This window comes from Tachypleus tridentatus, chromosome 13 (assembly GCF_004210375.1).
Source record: "Tachypleus tridentatus isolate NWPU-2018 chromosome 13, ASM421037v1, whole genome shotgun sequence".
In the NCBI taxonomy this organism is placed as follows: domain Eukaryota; kingdom Metazoa; phylum Arthropoda; class Merostomata; order Xiphosura; family Limulidae; genus Tachypleus; species Tachypleus tridentatus.
In genome coordinates, this window is record NC_134837.1 from 73,420,963 (window position 1) to 73,445,436 (window position 24,474).

Below are 24,474 nucleotides of genomic sequence, written 5' to 3' on the forward strand. Positions count from 1 at the left end.
GGCCAAGCGTGTTAAGGCGTTCGACTCGTAATCTGAGGGTTGCGAGTTCAAATCTCCGTCGCCCTTTCAGCCGTGAGGGCGTTATAATGACGGTCAATCCCACTATTCGTTGGTTAAAGAGTAGCCCAAGAGTTGGCGGTTGGTGGTAATGAGTAGCTGCCTTCCCTCTAGTCTTTGCTAAATTACGGACGGCTAACGTAGATAGCCCTCAAGTACCTTTGCGCGAAATTCAAAACAAACAAATCACTGTGTATAGGAATGATGAAATGTAAATATTCCAGTACGTTTATTGCAGTTGTATCTAAAATCCTTAAGTACTGGAAAACAATGGACTTAACTTTTGACCTACTTTGGCATTAATTTGTTGAAAGTCAATGTGTGTGTGTGTGTTTTCTTACAGTAAAGCCACATCGGGATATCTGGTGAGTCCACAGTGTTGTAAGTTCTTTTCTGTTATGGTATTGGTAACTGCTATTTCTATGTTAGCTTCATATATATCAGCATTTCTAATTTCCACTGTGGTCAATAACTCGGACATACTCATCAAGGATTTTGTTACAAAATGTATTTCTTCATCATATAGTTTCAAACCATTATTTAATATATTCATTACGTTAATTTGTGCATTTACTAAATATATCATGCTATTCTGTCTCTGGACACCTAATTTTTCATCCATTTTTTGTCATCCAACGTTAAAGTTCTAAATGGAAATATTAATATCTTTCCTTTCGTTTATTGTTAATAATATATTATCCTGTACGTTATGTAAGTCGTTTATTGTTAATAATATATTATCCTGTACGTTATGTAAGTCCTTTGGGAGTTCTGTTAGTTCCTTCTTACATACTCCCCAGTAGCACAGCTGAATGTCTTCGAGCTTATATATCCGTAAAAATCAGATTTCAATACACGTGATGGACAGAGCACTGATATTTCTTTATGTTTAGTTACAAATAAATAATCCTCTTTATATAAATGTGATAATTTTATTAAATGATTTAGTAATCCCTGTTGCGCTGTTCTTAATTCTTGCCGTATATTATTAATATTATATTCTTGGTTTCTTGTGGTTTCGGGAAACATTTGTTCAGTTACGCATTTCCGGTTGTCATTATCAGGTTTACAGGAGAGAGAAGAACCTGTTAGTGTAGATTTAAATTTTATGACTTGTTTTTATAATTTTCCTAATACGTTTAAGCATTGTTCAAAAATATATCTTGTAGTATGATCTGTTTATCTCCTGCCAAAATAAAACTTCCCCAGTTCTGCTTCAATAGAAATAAGCTTAATATTACGAAACCTTCACCATCACCAACTGTGATGTTTTCACTAGATCGATAAAAGTAGAAATAAAGTTATTCTGTTAATTATTTATCCTATTACTTTCCCAGTTAAAGTTCAGTTTCTAGTAAAATGATTTAACATTTCAATGAATGTCCGAAGTAAATCTAGAAGATTAATTCCAAATTACATTTTCTGATAGTCTACGTACTTGAACTCCAGTAGGTGTATTCGCACAGTACTTTGGACTTCTAGGTTAAAAGCAACTTTTAGTTAATGGTAGATGTACTCAAGGCTACTTTACTCACATGTAGTGCCTTTTGACCTTAAATGATAGCCACGTGCAGTGGTAGTTGTTGATGGACTTTGCCCTGGAGCGTCGTTATATCTAGACTATACTAAACTCTGGGTTTGCTTAATCACCCTGTGACCTTCAAACGTCTATTTCTTTTTCTATGGTGATAGAAAAATCAGTCACGTGATAGAAATTATATCTGTTCTGTGATTGTTTATTTCTATGTATTCTTCTTGTTCAGATTCATCATTCAATAAAGATTGTTTTGTTCATTACCTTAAATTTATTTTATATTTATCAAGTTTCTTTTTCTCTTCTGCAGTAATTGTATCATATTCATAAAGTTTATCAACAGGTTATACGATCCTGCACTTTTTTTAAAAATCTGTTCACATGTATTAATAGCGTAATCTTTCCAAATATTTCCTTGGCCTCGAAATTTACGTTTCTTCTAGTCTTATGAAATTGGTCTGTCACTAGTTTGGGCAGTTTTTTGTGCATGTTACCTCTATTACCTACGACTAGTATTATAGCCTGTAATGGCTAGGTGGTTAAAACGCTCGACTCTCAATCCGTGGGTCTTCGGTTCGAATTCCCCTGAAACCAAACATGATCGGCCTTTCAGCCGTTGAGGCATTATAAGTTACGGTCAATCATATTACTTGTTGGCAAAAAGAGTAGCCCAAAAGTTGGCAGTGGGTAGTGATGACTAGCTGCCTCCCCTCCAGCCTTACATTGCTAAATTAGGGACGGTTAGCGCAGGTAGTCCTCGTGTAGATTTGCGCGAAATTCAAAAACCGAGTAGTATCCCATCTCCTATCATTATTTTACTATTTTATTATCTTGTATGCTACTTATCTCTCTTCCTTCATCAGTATATATTAAATTATATATCCCAGTCAAGAGCTAGTTCCATTCTTTGAAGCATGCTACCTTTATAAGCGTGATGTAAAGTTCAGCTACCAGCCTTAAGTACTAATATTTCTTGCGTGGGTAGCGTTACATTTTGCACAGGTAACAGAAAAAATGGACTTTTCTATTTTGACTCATTATCTGCGCTTCTGTAACAAGTAATAATAATAATATTTATCTGTCTCATGTTTTCTGATCCCTGTCACAGTAGCGTGATATCAGGCTTAATCATACTTTATTAATGTTTCTTACCAGTTGATGGGTTGGTTGCTTGGATGGTGTTGACTATAGCTGCCTTCTCTCTAGTCTATCACTGTTAAATTAGGGACAGCTAGTACAGATAGCCCTCGTGTACCTTTGCGCAAAATTCAAAATAAACCAAACGATTGGTTGTTCTAACCTTACGATCATTGGTCAAAGTTGCTCTACAAATAAAAACTTAGGTATAAACTTATTACAAAGAATTGCAAACTATAACCACGATTACATTATAACATAAGACATGAACAGCAAATAACTCGTATTCGGATGTGCCAGAACAACACCTAACGGCAAAAAAAAAATACTGGAAGTTATTGAAGACGCAGATAGAATCCTACTAAATAACACTACTCTTACGCATATCTGTTTCGCGAATGGTACTAATGATATGTTGGATTTATGTATATGTTATAGTTCCACTCCACAATAAATTCATTAATATCTCTCTGTGTTAGAGGACAGAGACCGAGACTGTAGCAATTTGGCGCGAGTTCGATCTCATTTCAAATTACAATCATTAAATAAATATCCCGAAATTCAATTTTAAAAATGCAGATTGGGCAAAGTACCAAAAATTACTAAATAAAAACTTGCCAGAAAAAACAGTCAGTAGCGCTGAAAACGACTCAGTAACAGATAATTATTACCCTACGATCACAGAGTACCTAATAAATGTAGCAGAAACATATATCCCAGCGACCACTCAATTTATTACGGTTTGAATTTTGAGTAAAGCTACACGAAGGTTATCTATGCTAGCCGTCCCTAATTTATCAGTGAAAGACTAGAGGGAAGGCAACAAGTCATTACCACCCGCCACCTAATGTTGGGCTATCCTTTTTACAACGAATAGTGGGATTGACTGTTACATTATAATGCCCCTATAGCTGAAAGGGCAAGCATGTTTAATGGGATAGAGATGTGAACTCGCAACCATATAACTGCGAGTCGAGCATCCATATCACTTGGTTATGGCGAACCGTATTAATTTTGGAAACCTCGTGAAGAACTCCTAAAAATAACGAAACAATGGAGAAAACTACAAAGAATGTATATGAACATATCAAACTAAATACTCTCAAAAGCACAATAAGAAATGGCATGAAAAGGCTGAAGGCCGATAACTGGGACGATTACTGCTGAAAACTAAACAAACATACACAGACTCCAAAACTTCTAGTTTCATCTGAAAAACGATACATACAGGAACAAAAAACAAACACTAAAATATACAACAGGAATCGGATACCTACAGCCTGCTAGCCGGATCTGGCCTGCCAGCCGAAATCATGTAACCCTCGTTCCCCAAATGAAGCATCACATCCATCAGGCCCATGATGGTCCTAAGAAAGAATCCAAGTTTCTAACTCTATCTCAGGCTTGATGTTGAACCGCACGATTGGCAATCAGAACGCTAAGCTTGCTGTATTTGTGTGTAGAGTAAACTCAACTTTCGGCATTATTAAGGAATTTGTTCAACTGGTACCTATCAAGGGCGCTACCACAGCAGCAAACATTTTTGAAGCATTGCTCAAGTGTACCACAGACATGAAGCTGAATCTATCAAGGCTAGTATGTGTAACAACCGATGGAGCGCCGGCAATGGTTGGAGAAAAGAAAGGTCTCGTGACTATGCTTCAAAGACACATGGAAGCCCTCGAAATTAAACACAAAGTCCGAAAAATGCACTGCATAATCCACCAGGAAGCACTGTGTGCTAAATCTTCAAATTTGAAGAACGTAGTGGTGAGGGCAGTAAACCTAATCTTGTCTTGCGGATTGAGCCATCATCAGTTTCAACAACTTTTGTGAGAAGCAGAGAGTCAGTACAGGGACCTGCTCTACTTCTGGAATGTTCGCTGGCTCAGTCGAGGTTCAATGTTAAGAAGAATATACTCACTGCGGGAAGAGATGGCTACATTCCTTGAAAGTAAAAATGTGAATGCCTCAGAATTTCGCAATTCCAAATGACATTCAAGTCTGGCATTTCTGGCGGATTTAACATCTCATTTGAACAACCTGAACTTGAAGTTTCAGAAAAGAAGTCAGCTGATACATGAGATGTGTGAATACATCATCGCCTTTGAAACAAAACTATATCTGTGGGAATGTCAGCTTGAAAAATCAAACTACGCTGATTTCCCTAAATTCTAGGAGACCAAACCAACAGACACCAACATATTTGTGACTGTGATACGTGACTTCAGAGCTGAGTTTTCTTTCTGTTTCGCTGAGATTCATTCGTACAAAGCGATTTCAGGTTATTTGCCACCATATTTGTCGTCGAAGTAGACACCATACTAGAAAATGTTCAAATGAAACTTATTGAGATGCAGTGCAATGATTTATTAAGATCCAAATTTCATGCAGAGGGCGTAAATCTACTGGAGTTCTACAGGAAAAATCTTTTTGAACCTGGGATACAAATCAACCTGATAGATCACGCGAAAAAATGGCATCGATGTTCGGCAGTACTTATATGTGCGAGCAAGTTTTCTCAAAAATGAAATTCACGAAGAGCAAGTTAAAATCCCAACTGACTGATGCCAATTTAGATGACGTTTTGCATCTGATCTCATTCAGTCTGTCGCCTAATGTTGAAAAACTTTCAAACGACAAACAGCATCAAGTCTTACAGTAATCGCTGTGTCCTTTACGACACGAATATTACTAAAATGAAATAAACAGTATTCACAGTTCATTGCGTTTTATTATTATTACCTTCATTTATTAGCTATAAAGATAAATGTAGCCCTCCATCCGCTCACAGACATGGCCTCTGACCCCTGTGTGGAAAGAGATTGCCGACCCCTGATATACACCACGACAGCCAACATAAACATGCAAAAAGTAGAAATATTCAGAAAGCACGTACAAAACATCAGACGAACCCATAACGATCACACCATTCAACAATAATATTAATAACATCAACAACACTGATAAATAAAACCTTATACAATCCTACCTTCCTGGCCGATCCTCAAGAAGTCCGAGCAGATAGTAGAAACATTCAGGATAACATTAATCAACAATTAATAAAACAAACAATAACAGTACCACAAATAATAAATACTTTAAAAACGACAAAAAACTATCTATACTCACTATAAAAAGCACGCTATAAATGCACAAGCATTTAATGTCGATATCTAATCTAGCCTTGAAATTAGGTTACATACCAGTTACTAGGAAACCAGCAGACGTTTTAATGCTTCTCAAATTTGGAAATCCAGCAAATACACCAGAGAGCTGCAAACCAATAAGCCAAACCAGTTGTCCTACAAGCTTTTACAAAGAAAATCATCACTTCAAGACTTTTGTTACATCTCGAAATGACATCAATATCACCTCAAATACAAAATGGGTTCAAGGCAAACCACAAACCATCTAGTGAGATTCACTAAAACTACAGCAGATAGTTTTAACTAAAACTAATGCACTGTTGCCTGCTTTTCAATGTCAAGAAAGCTTTCGACAATATATAGCAAAACGGATTAATTTACGAGGAGGCTTTGATTTTGGTTGGAGGCATGGCATGGGAAGGAGGTTAAGGCACTCAATTCGTTATCTGATGGTCACATGTTCGAATTCCGTCACACCAAACTAGCTCGCCCTTTCAGGCGTGGGGGAGTTACAGTGTGATGATCAATCCTACTATTATTTGGTAAAAGAGTAGCCCAAAAGTTGGCAGTGGGTGGTGATGACCAGCATCTTTCCCTCTAGTTTTACACTGCTAAATTAGGGACGGCTAGTGCAGAGAGTCCTAATGTAGCTTTGCGCGAAATTCAAATGAAACTACTTCAAGGTATTATTTGTTGACTCTCTAGAATTAATGTTTCAGGAACCTTTTCAGAGTACTTTACCTCGGAGGCACGTGTGGTACAAGGAGGGGAGTTAAGCCCCATACTATTCACCATGTATATGAGTGAAATGCCTCATCAAGTCCAAATTTCTGCCCCATTTCCAGTTTGCAAATAATGTGGCTGTCTGGAAGAGTTCTTATACCTTTCACAGTAGAGACAGAATTATAACCTGATTTAAATTAAATAGAAAACTACTGCAATAAATGAAGAACTAAGATAAATGCACACAAAACTCAAACAGCCCTCAAAATACTGTCACATATTTGATAGGACGAAACATCCAATATACGAGACTGATGCCCAAATAATACATCAAAGGAAATTAAAATTATTAATGCTTTTATATAAATAGAAATATAATAGATTAAAAAAAGGCTTGCATGGTTGAGCACAGATAGCCCACTGTGTAGTTTTAGGCTTAATTACAAACAAACAAGCTTATAAGGTTTATAAACATATTTATTATTAGTTATGTTGTCTCTAGGTGATCTTTAATTTCTCTAACAAATAACTATTGTTATGTTACTAAAACTAATATAAATTAATAAGTTATTTAAAATGGAAAATTTATCTTCATCTTTCTGAATTTACTATCAAGTCTTGCAAAGTTCAGACAAATGAAATCTCATACAAATTTCTGTATTTGTTCTTTCATTATAACTTATTTAATCCAAATAAATACATCTACTGTGTCAAATAACATTTTACTCAGTTAAGGCACAAGTTATTTTATATATAACTTGAAACTGTATCAAATTAAAACAGAGCCAAAACAATTCAAGTTAATCCAATAAAAATACAGCATGTGGAGGAGAAAAAAAACTGAATGATGAAAATTTATCAATTTATAATTTTAAAACAAACAGCTCATTATTCCACATCTATCTATTTTTAGAATTGTTCCTTTATGCACCAATCTTATTTCATATATGCTTGCATGTATATATTTTCACATTAGAAGATAACAAAAGTGACTCCATGTTGACTTTGATCAAACTTTAAAATATTTTAATAAACTGCATTTAAGTATTAATATGATAAACATAAGTGACCAATCTTATGGAATTTTTAAATATCCAGAATGTTAAGGGCTCACAAGTTCTTAAGCATTCATATATAACAAAATAATTACAACCAGAATTGCTACTACAACAACTGTTTTCATTGAGAAACATAGAAAAACTAGCTGAGAACATTTAGATGAGGGCTGTTCAATATTTCGTATACTTCTGAAGTTATGTGAAGTAGAATCATTATTGTCCAATCTGAAAAGAAAGAACCACACAGCTGAAGGAAGTGCAGTATACTCAGGGTTTAAAAGTTAATACCACAATTACTACCCTTAGAAACTAATAAAACTTGGCTTTATATTCTTTGTGCTCCTATACAACTCAGATACCTTGTAGAAGCACTGAACTGTTGAAAAGGGTACTAGAACAATTCCAGAGATGAATGGGTTTTCATACAAAAAAACTATCAAGATAACTTACAGTAAGGTTGTGGTGACACGATAGGTTTGTTTAATAGTTACACAACCATTTAACATCTAGGTCTAATTATTAATTACTAACTTTTTCTTTATTAGGAGGAGTAAAGGTTACTAATCATAAATGTTACCTTTTCAACTTTCCTCTTTTGATCTGAAAGAAATATTCAAAATTATTTATACTATTAATAATATTGAATCATCAGTGTCTTTGTAGTTGAAATTTGAGAGAACTGGATAAAGAGTAATAAATTTAAGATTAGGAATGATCATAAACAACTCCAGTTGAGACAGTTTTGTTTTTCCAACAGGGTGGTAAGTCTGTTGAACAAATTGCTAAATACAGAGAAAGAGCTTAAAACTTTACAAGGAGTTTAGGAAAAGGGTTACTGAATATCTGATAGAATTGAATGCATTTAATAACTAGTTTTCTGTATGGATCCTGATTGTCACATGATCTTGAGTAAAATTCTGCTAAGAAATGTTAAATACTTGTGTTATGATTACAGTTTCCAAATGTTAAGTGTTACTAAATGTATGAGCATGTATTGGTTTAGATAATAAAAAAGTTTATTTTCACTATTTCATAGTGTGTCTTCAAGTATGTTGAAAATGAGTCATCTGCCACTACACACAAAAACAGGGTGCTTCAAAACATTGTTAACACTTCTGAGACTTTTTTCCCCCCCTTGCAGTTGACAGAAATGGCAACAACATTGGCTTTGAAACAAAGAAGAAAGGTTATCAATGATGTTGAGAAAACCCACTTGTAGAGAAAAATATATATATAAAAACAGCTCGTTTGGGTTGAAGAAAGTTGAAACGTTGTTCACTCCTCTGCATAAAAAATTTTCTCAACCCAAAAGAAGAAAGGTTGCTGCAAGGAGGAATGTGTTTATGATACCAAGCCATTGCAATGTGGGTCCTACTTCTTCAGTCACCTCCAAAACCTAGGGTACATTTTACAATCCCACATTGTAGTTTGTACCCTGGGATCTTTTCAATTAATGCAGCATTTTTTGTTTAATTTGTTTTATTTTTTACTTGTTTTTGAGTTATAACAAACTGGTACACACACACACACACATATATAAATATATAAATTTGTGATAAGGATCTTTTATAATGTTACTGGGCTGCTTTTACAACTTTGAGTTTTATTAAGTTAATACTAAGTACACATTAATGGAGATTAATACAAAAATCAAAGCCATTCCCCAGGTGGCACAGTGTTATATTTGCAGACTTAAAATGCTAGAAGCCAGGTTACAATACCCATAGTGGACAGAGCACATTCTGTAGCTTTGTGCTTGATTACAAATAAACCAATCAAAAGAAAAGAGGTTGGAGTGATTAACAAACACATTGTTATATTCAATTGAAATGTTGAATAATACAAAACATATATTAAACACTTTCAATATTTGATATCAGGAAATGTGACCCAAAAATAACAACAAGTAGGAACTTTTAAAATGATATTGGAGGGAGAGAATGTATGTACTACAGTGAAATTTGACAATACTAGAGAAGCCTGGTAATAAGAGTAATAATGAAAGTGTATCATTATTAAATGTGCATTTTTCACCTAAGCAACTGAAAAAAATGAAAAGGTGTTTTCATAATCAAAATTAAGAAGTGGGAGTCAGCTACTCTGTACAAGGTGCTTTTACTAGACATGGACATTACCACATGCAATCCAATGCAAAGTTGATGCACGATTGACATATCTAATGGAAAGAGTACCTTAGTCACGAGTAACGTATAGTGACTGAGCAACTACAATAGTGCCTGCAAGGACATTAACCATATGGGCCAAAGGGTGCATGTCATTACATTTTACAGAGTTATATTGAACATTTAGTTAAACAATTTTATTATCAATGCATGAAATAAACTTGGCATTAAAAGGTAAGTTATAATTCAAACTCTTTCACTGGTTTTAGTTTCATAATTTCAAAAAGAAACATATAAATATTTCTCAACCTACTTTCTCTGCATCACATAACCTTCAAAACATTCTGAATTATTCATTTCAGGTTTTATTTATTCCATTATATGGGTTCCATAAGGTGCACCAATTAGACAGACAAAATAAAATTACTGAAAGTCCAGATGGCAGAATAAGTACCTCTCAACTTCTTTCTTTTCTGAGATATATCAATACATTTACCACATCCACAACAGAAGCTCCTTATTGTAATCACTTACCTGCTCATGTCTACTTATTAACAGTAAATGTTTATAATTAACAGAAAGGTTATTTTTATTTTAACTACATTACATGATTCTGGTTACTGTTTTGTTTTCAGGTGAAAGCTACAATTCAGTCATTCTAGAAAAAAAATTTATTTTTGAGTTTATTCATATTTTTGAATTTTCACAACAGATTATTTCACTACAGTTAGTGTTAAGGCAGAGAAAATAAGAAATAAAGTACAGTGTTTTACCACAAGAAAACAAGATATGATATTCATTTAAATGTTCCTGTTTTTGTTTATTTGTTAAGTGCAAAGCTACACCATGGGCTATCTGTGGTGTGTCTTTATGAGCAGAGATGCCAACTATTTCAAATGACTGAGCGTAATGATTGTAGACAGAGCCCTTTATCATTTGCGGCTACTAGGCCTGACCAATATCTCCAAGCTGTTTATTATCATATTATTATTATAACTGTTATTATTTATTACTGCTATAGATTGCTCATTTATGACTGTGTTTTGTGTATTTAATAAATAAATTTTTAAAAAATTATTTTGAAATTATGTCTTTTATTTAGCTCAGAGTAACAAACATACTGGTAAAATAACATTGAACATGCACAAACAATAAGCAGAAAAAGCCTTTGTGTAAGGACTAGTTTATATCATGTTTATGACACTTATTGTAATAGTTTTGCAGCTGTTGCAGCCTTTGCTTTCATGAAAATGTCTCTGGATGGTTGGGAGTTATAATACCATTGTCCTTGTGACTGCATACACATCTTGTGTGTTATAATACTGCTCAAAACTGAGGTGCTCAAGTTTGGTCTGTACGTGCTTTTGTTTTTAGTCACTAAACTAAATATACTTTCACTGTCAGCATTAGAATGGAAGATTGTAAGAATTCCAAGCATAACCCTACACGGAATGTCATACTTCTGGTTGCCATTTCCATCCTTAACTGTAGACAGCTGAATTCAAAACTTGTCAACATTCAACTGAAGGACAGTTTCTGAGAAAGTATCAATTTGATAGTTCAAATATTGCCCTTCCAACTTGTCAATAGTATCGTACTTATGTGTATTGACAAGGACAGGATACCTGTCTGTGAAGAAGCGTAGAGAAGAGAAATCTTTTCTGACTTTCAGTTTTGGATCAGCAACCTCTGCGTGAATCAGAAGTTCATCATGAAGAGGGAAATGTTTCATCATGTAATTTGTAGCTGCAATATAGTATTTCTTGACACTGGTGTAAAAGCTGATCAGGTCCAGGTCCTTTTCATATTTAACAATGTATTTCTTGGCAGCATTTCCAAAAGAAACTGCCTGATCAGATTTGTGTAAGGATTCATTGTTGTAGTCAAGTTCAGTGACGTTGCCATCAAGATATTCTGGTTTGATGTATCTGACTAGTATATTTTTAACTTGTGTAATCAGAGTTCTATGCATAATGTGTATGCAAGGTTCTTCTCTTTGCAATATCAAATTGGCTTGCTCAAATAGAGGAATTGCAGACTGAAGAAAATGACAAAATAACAAGTTCATTTTGTTGTCCAAGAAAACTGTTAACTTATCTAACTTGCTCTGTGCATAACTTTTCTTGGTAACTTCCTTGCTAGCTTTCGTTTTCTTCTCTTTTTTCATTGTCTCTTCTTTAGTTCAAGGTCAGATGGCCTAAACATATAGTGAGTTATATCAAATATTTCTTTGTCTGCTTTTGGAGACTGTTGTCTTGTGTCCCTGTGTGGCTGGGAGGGTGTTTTGACTGTGTCCCTGTGTGGCTGAGAGGATATCTTGACTGTTAAAGTCTTGCTGTCTGACTGAGCTGCACATTTAGATACTTTTGAATCTAGTTTTTCCTTTTCACAGTGAAAATACTTCTTCAATGGCTTCCACATGCCCAATATTCTCTTGAGACACACCCCAAGTGATAGTCCTTTGTACAACGGGGAAAGCGCCGGTTCTCCTTTTATCTCCGAATCTAAGCAGCGTCGGGCCCGGTTAGTACTTGGGAGGGTGACCACATTGGAATAGTGGGTGATGATGACTTTTTTTTCTTCTTTTTCACGCTGAAATTGGTAGATCTCGCAAAGAGCATAGCCATCTTGCATTAACAAGTTGTAGAATTTTTCTTGTTTCTTTGTCATACAATCCTTGAAACTCTTTGAAATGTTGTTTTTTGCTAGCACTTTTGTCCAGAAAATAGTAGATATCTATCAATATATCAGAAACTGGGCAGGGCAGTTCTCTGGGATCTTTCTGGGCAGCAATATTCATGAGGTGACAGGCACAGCTCATGAAGTAAATACTAGGCTGTTATCTTGAGATGTGTCCCATCACACCTTTACTTATACCAGACATAACTGAGGGATTGTCTGAAGAAAAACTAAGACAGTTTTCCCATGGAATTTTCCTCTTTGTCAGTTCATGGTCCAAAAGCTTGAAAATATTCTCTCCCATTGAAGCTTCTTTCCATTCCACCACTGTCAAAAGAGAACAAACAATTTTTCCAAGCAAAGGGTCAAGATATCGTACAACAACTGGATACAGTTTTGAGTCATCCATGTCTGGGGATCCATCTGTGGCTAAACTGTAAACACTGTTAGTAAGTATGTTTGAAATAATTTTGTCATCTTCACAACCCAACATTTGTACAATGGCTGTAGTTTTGGTTCTAGCATAGCCATATGTTTTCGCTATATCAGAGTCTGGGAACATTTTTCTGAATAGATATCCTGCATGATCGGCTACAGCTAGGGGTAAATTATGAGCAATGACGAATTGCATGAACATCACTTCTGCAATTATGGTTTCATATTCTGAATTCTTACTCATAAATGTCATTACCTGCATCGTTTTTGTCTTCGCCTCAGCCTTTTGTTGGTGAGATGCTGATTTTGTATGTCTGGCAACAATCGTTTATCCTGCCATGCGCCACAGAAAAATCGATGTGACAAACTGTACAAAACACATGACTGTCACTGACTTTTGATGCAGTGACTGGATATTTTGCACTATACTCTTTCCTAAATTTTTGATTCACAGTTTTAGTCCTTTTAGATTTGCCAGAAACAAGACAATCTGGTGAATGAGGCCTCTTTTTTTTCCATCTTGTGAACAATTGCATTGGTGTTTCTATGCCGCTTGGAAAACGAGAAATACCCATCTACACGAGAGCTGATTGGCTGAGAAGCACTGATGACGTAACTATGGATCCCCCCACGTACCCAGTATGGAGAAGCACCACATTCAAACTATTGGTAGATGTCGGAGATACAAATATTTTTTATTATTTCAAGCACAAACATGATTATCACAAGTAGCCATTTGGACTGTCTTTTATTTATTATCAAAATTTATTTGTATCTCACTAGAAATTTTCTTTTCACCCCTTTCAAGCCCTGGGGGAACAATTTATCACTTTATTGTATAAGCCTATATAATATATAATAATTTGGGAGTTGCAACAAGTCATAATATTTGTCTGCATGAGCGTATACTCGTAATGTATACACCAAAATCGTAATGGTTGGCATCTCTGCATTCATCCTTACATTACTTTCATTTTGTCCATTGTGGTTGTGTTTTTAGTTCTAGGCTCTTTTGTTCAGGCTCACCTCAGCTCCCTATGTTTTTATTAGGCAGTTAGTGCATTTGCCTGTTTTCATTTCTAACATTACATGGATGACTGGCTACTTCTAACTTCCTTACAGGTCTTCTTTGTCTTTTGTACTTAGTTTCTCCTGTGAGAAACTACACAGGTGGGATGAAAAAGTCTTTCCTCACTTTTATGATATCTTGTTCATCTTGAGATATTGCTTGATTCCCTCCTCAATCAGACCCAACCTTCTTCTCTTCATTTTTGGACTGTAGAGCTGTAGTTTTCAACCTATTCCACTCTCCTTTTTCCACTGCACAAGAGGATATAATATCTCTTTAGAGACATGTACTTCTCTGGAAGTTCTCATCTATCTTAATTGTGTTTTGCCTTCATTAAGCTTTGATGGACCAGTAGATTCTAGTTTAGGATCCCTTAGATGCCCCTCTACTTCCTTAAAAACTGCCTTTACCTTGTGGTTGGAATGGAAGGACACTGTTGTGGATGTTCCTCTTTCTCCTCCTTATCCAGAATGTCACTTCTTTGTGGATGCCTCTTTCTGGTCAGGGTGCCTACCTGAATGTTTGTGAGGTCTCTGGGCTGTAAAATGTATCCTTATATTCTCTCTTTATCAATTTCCTGGAGCTCCTTACAGTATGTTAGGCATTGGCTCACTTTTCCCAGCTCTTCAGGACTTGTTCAGTGATGGTTCATTCCAATATCTCAACTGGAGTCTTGTACATCTCCAGGCAAAGGGGCACTCTTTTGACATATATCTGTTTTCAAATACTGTACCTCCTATATTAGGCAAGCGCTGACTGGCTGACAAGCACTGATGATGTAACTATGGATTTCCCCACGTACCCAGTGTGGAGAAGCACTACACTCAAACTATTGGTAGATGTCGGAGATACAAATATTTTTTATTATTTCAAGCACAAACATGATTATTGCAAGTAGCCATTTGGACTATGTCTTTTATTTATTATTAAAATTTATTTGTATCTCACTAAAAATTTTTTTTTCACCCCTTTGAAGCCCTGGGGGAACAATTTATCACTTTATTGTATAGGCCAATATAATATATAATAATTTGGGAGTTGCAACAAGTTGTAATATTTGTCTGTATGAGCATATAGTCTTAATATATACACCAAAATTGTAATGATTATGCTCAAATCGTAATGGTTGGCATCTCTGTACGAGTATTAAAACCAAGGTTTTAGACATGCCACTGGGATATGTGGAATTTCCAGGGATTAGGCAGTTAAGTAAGAAAAATGTCAGAAGTATAACTTTTCATGCAAATTGACATCAGTGCTGTGTGTAGAACAACATACAAGAAATAAATGAGTGCCTGATCCTATATTATCTTGTGCTATTTTACCTGCTTACCACAGAAAAAAATAAAACCAGAAGAAGATAATGGACTAACATCATTATACATTAAAAGGAAAGATTCTGAACTCTGACACTTTGTTGAAGTGTTACATGAGGGACATTTTAAAGAAAAGAAGATTCTGACTCACAGTGGGGCCAGAAATAGATCTCCAAACTGAACAGTAGACCAAATAATGTGCTTTATATCAGCATTTAGAAAAATTGGTTGGTTCTGTATAATCATATTCATGGATGTAGTCAAGAAATCCAATATAACACACACATGTAGATTCTGTAGAACACATGTATTTGACTAAGTTGATTGTAACTAATATACATTCATAGTGGCCAATGTTATTAATTAAACTTTTATTTGGTGGAGCCAGCATGTAGCTTGTTTAAAAACTACAATACACATGAATATCCCTGTCACAACCAGCTAAATGAATGATCTGTCCAAAGAGTAAAACATTAAATGCAGCAGAATGAAGTGCTATTACTAGTTATCAAGCTTTTACTGGTCTACCATAACATACTTACTGCAACAATTAATGAGTCTCCTGCTAAGTTGTTTTACAAGTTCAATCCTCACACATGACAAAATCTGTTAAAACAAGATGTGTCATCTAAGAAGCAAGGAATAATTAGGAGTCATGGCACTGTGCAGGCAACCAGAGACTGAAGACTGTGCTTGTTTATGATCATCAGTGGAGAAAAAGGTACGTCTGTTAATGGTGAAGACTGGACTAGTATGCAGTGGATGTTGGATCCGATGTCATTTAATGAAGTTAATCAGACCAGATATGAGATCAATTTGTTAGTTATGGAGATCTAATCTAACAGTAGTAAATGAACCAAAATATCTACAGAACATTTCTTCACTACTAGTGTACTATTATTATCCATTGTCATGGCAACACCTGCTGTGGAGTCACCATCACAAAATACAAATAAATAACATACTTTCTCCAGCCTCTAACTTTCAGAGTGATACACCACCAATTGAACTGCCATTGGCTGATACTATTCATAAACATTACATTATTCAGATTAAGAAACCTACTAATCATTACCTTCTCCTGAGCTGATGAGCACATTTCAAGGGCAAATGTGCAAGTTTGTACAACATGTATACATAAACGCCAATTTTAAGAAATCAAATATTACTCATAATTTTTCCTTTCTTTTTCTTTTTTTTCTAAATTAACACAATAGATACATTGTGAAGAAAATTCCCACAAATGTATTTGCGTAAGACCATCTTCCTCTGAAACATTTTCTAAAAATAATGTATATTAAGCAAAAGGAAAGAAAAAACATACCTTTTCTGACCATAAACTGGACTACTGTGACCATCTATGGGATGAGGACTACTGGCTGATGGCACTGGTCGTCTGTGCATTACCTGTATTATACTTGTCCAACCTCTGTTTTACAAAAAAATATTTTCAACTCAATTACAGGAATATTACACATTCAATGACCCATAACTTACAAGACTGATAATTAACTGAATTAAGTGCTATTTGCTTTTTCCAAAATAATTTGACCTGCTTGTGGAAATAATATAAAACTTTCTAAACCACAAACAACAACTGTACATAAAAATAGCTTCTCAGTATTACTGGTTGCTTTATTCCAACAAGATAAATGCTGTAAATTTGGCCAAATGTGCATGCAATTACACAGGTGATATAAAATAAACTGTCTACATGTATTTATACAATATGTGTTTGCTCATTTTTAAATTTCTTTTGTAAAGTTTTTGGACACAAACAAATATTAATTGTGACTATACAACTAATGTTTAAAAAACTATACAATCATGAAATTATCCACTAGCAAAAATTAAAATTAATTAACCCTTTCACCATACAATATGCCAGTTGTTTCAAGAATGCAGAGATGTTCCTGCTCATCATAGTTTTTGGTTTTTTTTTAAACATCTAGATTCTGTTGCCAACAAGTGAATGTTGCAGTAAAGAGAAACATTTTTTGGTAGCCATGGGATACATCTGCATTTCACGATCACCAGGTATGAAAGTTTGTTCAAGTACATCGAAATATCACAGCAAAAGGTTTAATACAATTATGCAATAAATGGGTATAGTTGAGTAATAATCTGATTTACATACAGTATTTCACTATTAATGTGAATTAACTCTGTCATTTATCTTTAACAATACTTGATTCTTAACCAAATAAACAATATTAACAGTCTATTATTAAAAGTGATGCACAAAAATCAGTTTTCAAATCAATAATAAAACTGATCAGCTTTTGTTATGAATATTCTGAAGTTAACTATATCCACTGAACTTTTCCCTCTGCCCCTTTCTGACAAGGAATGTCTTAAATAATTAACACACATTAATATTTATACAGTAAACCAATATTAACAAAAATGTAGTTATAATGATTAGGTTCTAATAAGTAATGGACTATAGACTTTAATGTGTCCAGACAAGGAAGTAGGAGAAGGAAGGATAAAAAATGTACAGATCAATATGGTAATGAAAAGCATAAGGTTACTGTTATAGGAGGGTCTTTAGTACAGCATGTGGATAGGATAGTATGTGAGGTAAACAGGGAAAAAAAGAATTAGATTATGCTATTCAGGGGCAGGGGTGGAAGATATAATTGACATATTAAGCAACGTAGAAAAGGATGCTAACATGATGCAACTTTTGTTGTGCACATACAGACTAATGATGTTGGATGAAAGAAAGTAGAGAGTTGTTGTAAATGATGTTCAGTCTCGCTGGATTTGTGTCACAAGTATGTTGTGTCAGGACTCAGACGCAGGACCTATGCTTTCTTTTAATCTACATCAATGACATAGATAAAAGAATGTTCAATAAGTTTTTTAAACTTGCTGTGAGGTACCTCAGAGCTTAGTATTAGGGCATTTTTTAAATTTACATCAGTTACATGGATGAAGAAATGGTTGTGGGGTGGATGCTGTTGTTATATAAAAATATTTGGATATTTAGTGAATTAAGAAAATAAATGGCACATGGCTTTTTATTTTAATAAATGCAAGGTAATACATATGGGTTAACTGAACTTGAATTACGAGTACAAAGTATAATTTTTGACGGGAATAACCTTACTGTTATTGAAAATAAATATTTTTTGTGTTCTGACTGATCAATCTCTTGAGCAATCCAAGCAATGTAGGTTGAGAAAATAGGATTTTAGGTTATATCTGCCTATGGAAACACTGAATACAAATCTAAAGTGGTTATAATGCCATTGTACATGTTACTAGTTAAAACCATATCTGGAGTATTGTGTTAAACCTTGGGCTCCTTACGTTATAAAGGACATTAAGATGTTGGAGAGACTCAGAGGGGGCTACAAGGATGATCTCTTGGAAAGAAGGTTGACATACAAAGATAGGTTAAGTTATCAAAAACTCTTGAAAACAGAATAGTTAGAGAAATCTCTTATTGAGATGTTTAAGATTGTTAAGAGACCTCATAGTGCTGATACAATCTATTTTTGTAATTAATGGTGCGAATGGTAAGACTAGGAGATACAGATATAAACTATGGCAGGGTAAGGGTGATCTTCATCTAAGGCAGTTTTCTTTTTATACACAGGGTAGTTAACCTAAGGAATGAACTACCTTCAAATGTGGTACATATTTAAGTTGTGGAGTTTAAGGAGACTTGATAAATATTTAAATAAAAACATCTGTCTTTCAATGTTTTACTTTTATTTTACTTTAATATAATGAATGGGAAGGCCTAGAATGCACAACTGGTCAGTTGGTGTCTTTGAATTATATGTATTTAATAAATGTATGTCTTTGGGTGGAGATAAAATGTTTTACAGTTAATTGTTTTAAACTGTCTGAAATAGAAAACAATGTTATTCTTCCTGATGGTCAACTGTATGGTCATCACAACATTAAAATAAAAATAATTTCCTGTCATTTACTACCGGATTGTATCAAGTAAGAATACTTGTTATACATTTTTGTATTTAGACTTCTGTATTATTGTTTTTCTAAAGTGTCAATGTCATGTGATGTGTGCATAGTGTGTTTATGTTTTCTTACAGTAAAGCCACATCAGGCTATCTGCTGAGTCCACTGAGGGGAAACAAACCTGTGATTTCAGCATTGTAAATTCAATGTGTGCATAGATCAATGATTTAGGTGATATAAAATAACAGTTAAACTAGGGTTACTTGCTGACTTGTTACTGAGTTAATAGCTGCATTTATCAGTTTGTCTGTTAATTAAGTTTAGAGTCTGTATTTCAACAAGCATTACCATTAAATGAATTAGACTTTGCATTACTTATTTGACCAAATAATCCCAAAGAACGTACCTAACAAATATATTTTCTTTAATTAACAGTTTCAATATAATATAAATCATAACATTTCTGGAGGATAATTGATATTAAATAGAAACAACACATTTTAAAGTTTCAAAAATATAAGGTTAAGTTTCAGAAAGAAGAAAAACAATTTGTTATACAACAACTTATATGACTGTATGCATGAACTTACAAAAAGAATTTATGTATTAGGTACAGAGTGAAAACTGTGAAATTCTAGATAAAAATTAAAAGGAGAAATTATTAAAGTAAACCACAACACAGACACTAGTATAAATGAATAACAGGTATTTCAAATAAATGGGAAAACACTACTCAATCAAAGAACAGAAACATACACAAATGGAAACAAAATGCTAGAAAAGTTAGTAAAGAAGGAAAACCTCCACATTTTTGTGTGACTCTTATATTATTTGGTACCCTCTAACAAAGAAAGTCCTAGTCCCTGAAGCAATTTGTTACATAAATAGTTTAGAAAAAAAATGTGTTTAAAAAAGGGAGTCCAAGGATGACATTGAGCAGAGCAGATGTACAGTAAGCAGCTGCGAGAGTCGTACAGTGAACCAGCAATAATTTGATTTTGTTTCTGTATTAACTTTAGTTTTACTAAAAAAGGCAACCTCTTAGTCCTTACAAGGGCTAGTAAAACTTTGAAGGATCAAAAACCAGGATTATAACAAGATCGAATGGAGAAGCCATGACTAACAAAGAAATTATTGAAATGCTAAAAAAAGCAATTGAAGGACCAGCCTCTGAAATTTCAAGCTCATCTACAGATGGATCAGAGAGTGACAATTCAGATTCAGCTCTAGAATCAACCAGCGAGACAACCAAAGAAGGAGAACCAACCCCAGAGAAAAGAAGACTGAAGAATACAGAAGTCTATGGTAAGTATGGTTTTAAATAATTCCACTAACTCTAACTCTACTAGCTCAAAACACAAAATTAACAACACAACCACTGACACAGACTACATTAAAACTAATAACTCCGCCACAGTTTCAAACATTCAAACACACACTGATTCTCAATACAGAATCCCAACTCTGTTTATTGAAGGAATTCAAAACACAACATGCATTCCTCAGATTGTTCAATGACTGAGGTCATATTTTCCAGGCATCCAGTTTAAGGATATTAGATGGCTTCCTATGCAAGGATCATGCTCAAAAGTACAGAACTTCACAAATTCGCACACATTTTGACCCACAAAACAACCACAAACAACACGTAAATATGCCGATGTCATACGCACTAAAACAACACACACCTTCAACCACACGGATTTAATACAAACGTATTAGCAATGTTAACTGAATTAAGTGAATTCAAGACACGAGTCATTCAAGGCTCACTGTAGCCTGGCCAAACACTACTCTTTCCCAATCTCAAACCACATTATTTATCACTTAAAATTTATGTAGCACAACACAATGATTCAACACATTAAAATTCTACACATCAACTGCCAAGGAAACCTCAAATATAAAAGAACAGAAATTCACAACATAAACAAACATATAAACACCAACATCATTATTACCTCAGAAACACTCTGCACAGAGAAACAAAACACCACAATCCCCAGATTTATTACATACAGTATACCTTACTCTGTAAATAGCAGAAGCATAACAGCTTACTTTAATATGGAAATATCACACCTCATCTCTATAGAAGATTATTTTAAATCAAACATAAACGAAATAATCTTTTGCAACATACACCTTAACAAACGTCTAACAGTCCCTATTTTAGCTATATACTGTTCCCCTACAAAAGATAATGATATTAGCTTCTTACAAAAATGTGTTGACCGTAATCCAAAACCAATTATCACAGGTGATTTTCATTCCCCACACAAAGAGCTAAGAGGAAATAGAAACACACATAGAGGATCAATTATAAAAACTCTTCTTCTCCATAAACAACATGAACCTAATAATCAACAACACTCCTACACACTTTTCAGTTACCAACGGTGCATACGATGTACCTGATTTTATCATAGTTCCCAAGGGCACAGTAAACAGAATCTCTTATTTTAGTGTACATGATGAAATCACCAGTGTCCATTTCCCCATTTCCTGCATGATTCACCCGCGCTACTCCGCCGTGAGGTACGTGACTCCCTCAATGTACACATACACTGAAACAGATTTGCTCATTTTCAACGCTTCACTAGATTCTTATATACAACACAACTAAACATGCTAACAATAAAACAGAATTAGACAATTATGTTAAACAAGGTACTGATGCCATTCAGAAAAGCATCAGTTCCAAAAACAAGGAAAAAACACTAACTTAATCATTGGACTTTAACACCAGAAATTCATGCACTCATAATCAAACACAGGCAGTTAAGAACACACTTTGCAACACGGGATCCGGCCATCAAAACACAGATCAACTGAACAAATGCAAAAATTAAACATCAAATTAAAATAGCAAAAGAAACAAGTTGGCACAACTTTTGCAAAAAAAAAAAAACCAAGAACAGCCCAAAAGAATTTTGGAAAAAATTTAAGAGTATTTCTTCTGACAAAAACACAAATTACTTACTGCAACACATCACATACAACAACACAATCGTAAGGACGGATTCAGAGAAAGCCGATGTATTAGCTAACTACTACGAATCTTTCTTCAGCGACCTAAAATTGGCCGACTTTGACACACAACACCAACAACATGTTAACAACTACATGCACACAAATCGATCTTCCTTCACACCACAATCCCCTGGTAAGACACTAAAAAACTACTCAAGTTTGATCAGTAGAAAAATCACCACCACAGAACTCAAATACCAAATATTATTCTCAAAAAGGTTCCAGTCTTCTATTACAACATCTCACAAACATCATGAACGTCTCATTAGCAACAGGTTATTACCTCAACACTTGGAAAAAAGCCATTATCATCACCATACCAAAGAAACAAACAAACAGGACAAATTCTGACAACTTCTGACCCATCAGTCTGTTGTCTTGGCAAACTGATGGAGAAAATCATTTCAAATCGACTCCTCCTTTTCTGTGAAATAAATAACATCCTACCCGAAACTCAAAATGCTTCCAGGAAAAACAGACAAACAATAGATCACCTCACATGATTCACTGAATCAATTTACAAAGCATTTAACAACAACCAGGTAACCATAGGTGTATTTTCAAATGTTAAAAAAGCATTTGACAGTGTTTGGCATAATGCCATTAAGTACAAACTAACTCATCTGAAAATAAATCACACTATTATTAAATGGATATCAAACTTCTTAACAGATAGAACAGCCAAAGTAAAGGTCAATAAAACTTTATCAAAATCTTTCAATATAACTGCAGGAGTGCCCAAAGGATCCGTCCTGTTGCCACTCCTATACATTATTTTTGTCAGTGATATACCTTTTCCCAGTTTAACATACACTTACAATTCACAATACGCAGACGACAATGCTATCTGGAGTATCTCTAGAAACCCAATAATGGCCATGTCTCACGTTCAAGAAACACTAAATAATGTCATGAACTGGAGCAAAAAGTGGAGAGCAGTTCTAAATCCAACAAAAACGCAAGCAATCACTTTTTATAAGAAATTAAAAAGACACAGAAAAACTCTGACAAAAGTAAATATCACACTAGGCAATACGCCTTATCATCATGAGCAAATACATCACATTCCTTGGCATCACATTTGACTCAAGATTTACATGGAAAAAACATGTTAACAACATTCACTCATCCATCATGAAACGCATTTCACATTTAATGGCCATATCCAGCAAATATTCAAACTGCACACCAGAGACTATCATTCAAATATACGAGGCTTACATCCATCTGTTAATAGAATATGCATGTCATGTCACATATAATATGTCCAACAACACAGTACAGAAAATCCAAGTACAACAAAATAAAATACTAAGAGCAGCATACAGACTACCATCATACACATCCGTAAACTATATACACCCAATCAGTAACTTACCAACTCTTAGAAAGACTCACAGAAATATCATACAAATATTATTTAAAAGCAGAACACAGAAACAAACTAACTGCATCCCTATGTAAATTAGCCAGTGCACCGACAAAATACATTTCACCATATAACATATTTCAACAATCATTCAACAAGAAACATAATCACAGGCAAAGTAGATTCATGTTTACATTTCTTTTTCAGATCTCGGGCACAGGACAGGTAAAACTTTCGGCGCCTGTCCTGTAAAAGTGGGTTTTACCGGGGCACTCCCGTTTCCCCCCACATCCAAATCTCAGGCATTAGATCTTTAAATCCCAGCCAAGGCAACAATATTGCCCAGCCCTGAATCGAGTCATTTTGCATTGACATTTACATTGACGTCTGCTTGGCTGACTCTGGCTTTGTTCACTTCTTCGGTGCCGCCTTTGTTTCGCTCTTTCTCCCCCGATAATTTTATAATGTCCCATCTTCACTTCATACCTCAAACAAGTAAAAATTAAATACAGGCAAAGTTTCGAGTTCACTTAAACAACATCCCACGTGAGGGGACAAAGAGGAACCACAACGTTCCTTACCACCCCAGTTAGAGAGAGAATTCTTCAGACTTCTCTCTCTCTAAACTAAACCCCTGCCGCGTTCATTTGCGTTATTTAAAAAAACAGATGATGGAATCTACATGGGCCCCCTCAATAATTCTAAGGTTAATTACTAAAAAAAATAAAAATAAGCTAATTTGTGACAAATCAAAACACGTTACTATTAACCCTTTCTCTTAGCCTAGCACACTGGGTGACACAGGAATACCCACGCAAACTAATACGAAGGTAAAATTCAATACATTCATCTTTCC

General features: G+C 34.7%; 1 protein-coding gene and 1 long non-coding RNA gene across 10 annotated transcripts in view; one reads left to right on the top strand and one right to left on the bottom strand.

The window, feature by feature from the left end:
* Positions 1–19,747, top strand: LOC143237200 (uncharacterized). The gene is made up of 3 exons (XR_013019914.1): positions 1–422; positions 17,233–17,317; positions 19,351–19,747. It is a non-coding gene; the product is annotated as an uncharacterized LOC143237200 (long non-coding RNA).
* Positions 7,060–24,474, bottom strand: part of LOC143237199 (uncharacterized) — a 23,875-nt gene continuing 6,460 nt past the window's right edge. For 8 of the 9 annotated variants that reach the window (XM_076476190.1, XM_076476187.1, XM_076476188.1 and 5 more), the window contains exons 4-5: positions 16,605–16,709; positions 7,060–7,883 (exon numbers count right to left, since the gene is read on the bottom strand). In XM_076476190.1, the coding sequence (XP_076332305.1) occupies positions 7,721–7,883; positions 16,605–16,709 (268 nt within the window). In that variant the 3' untranslated portion in view covers positions 7,060–7,720. The other variant, XM_076476192.1, reaches the window with a different exon arrangement.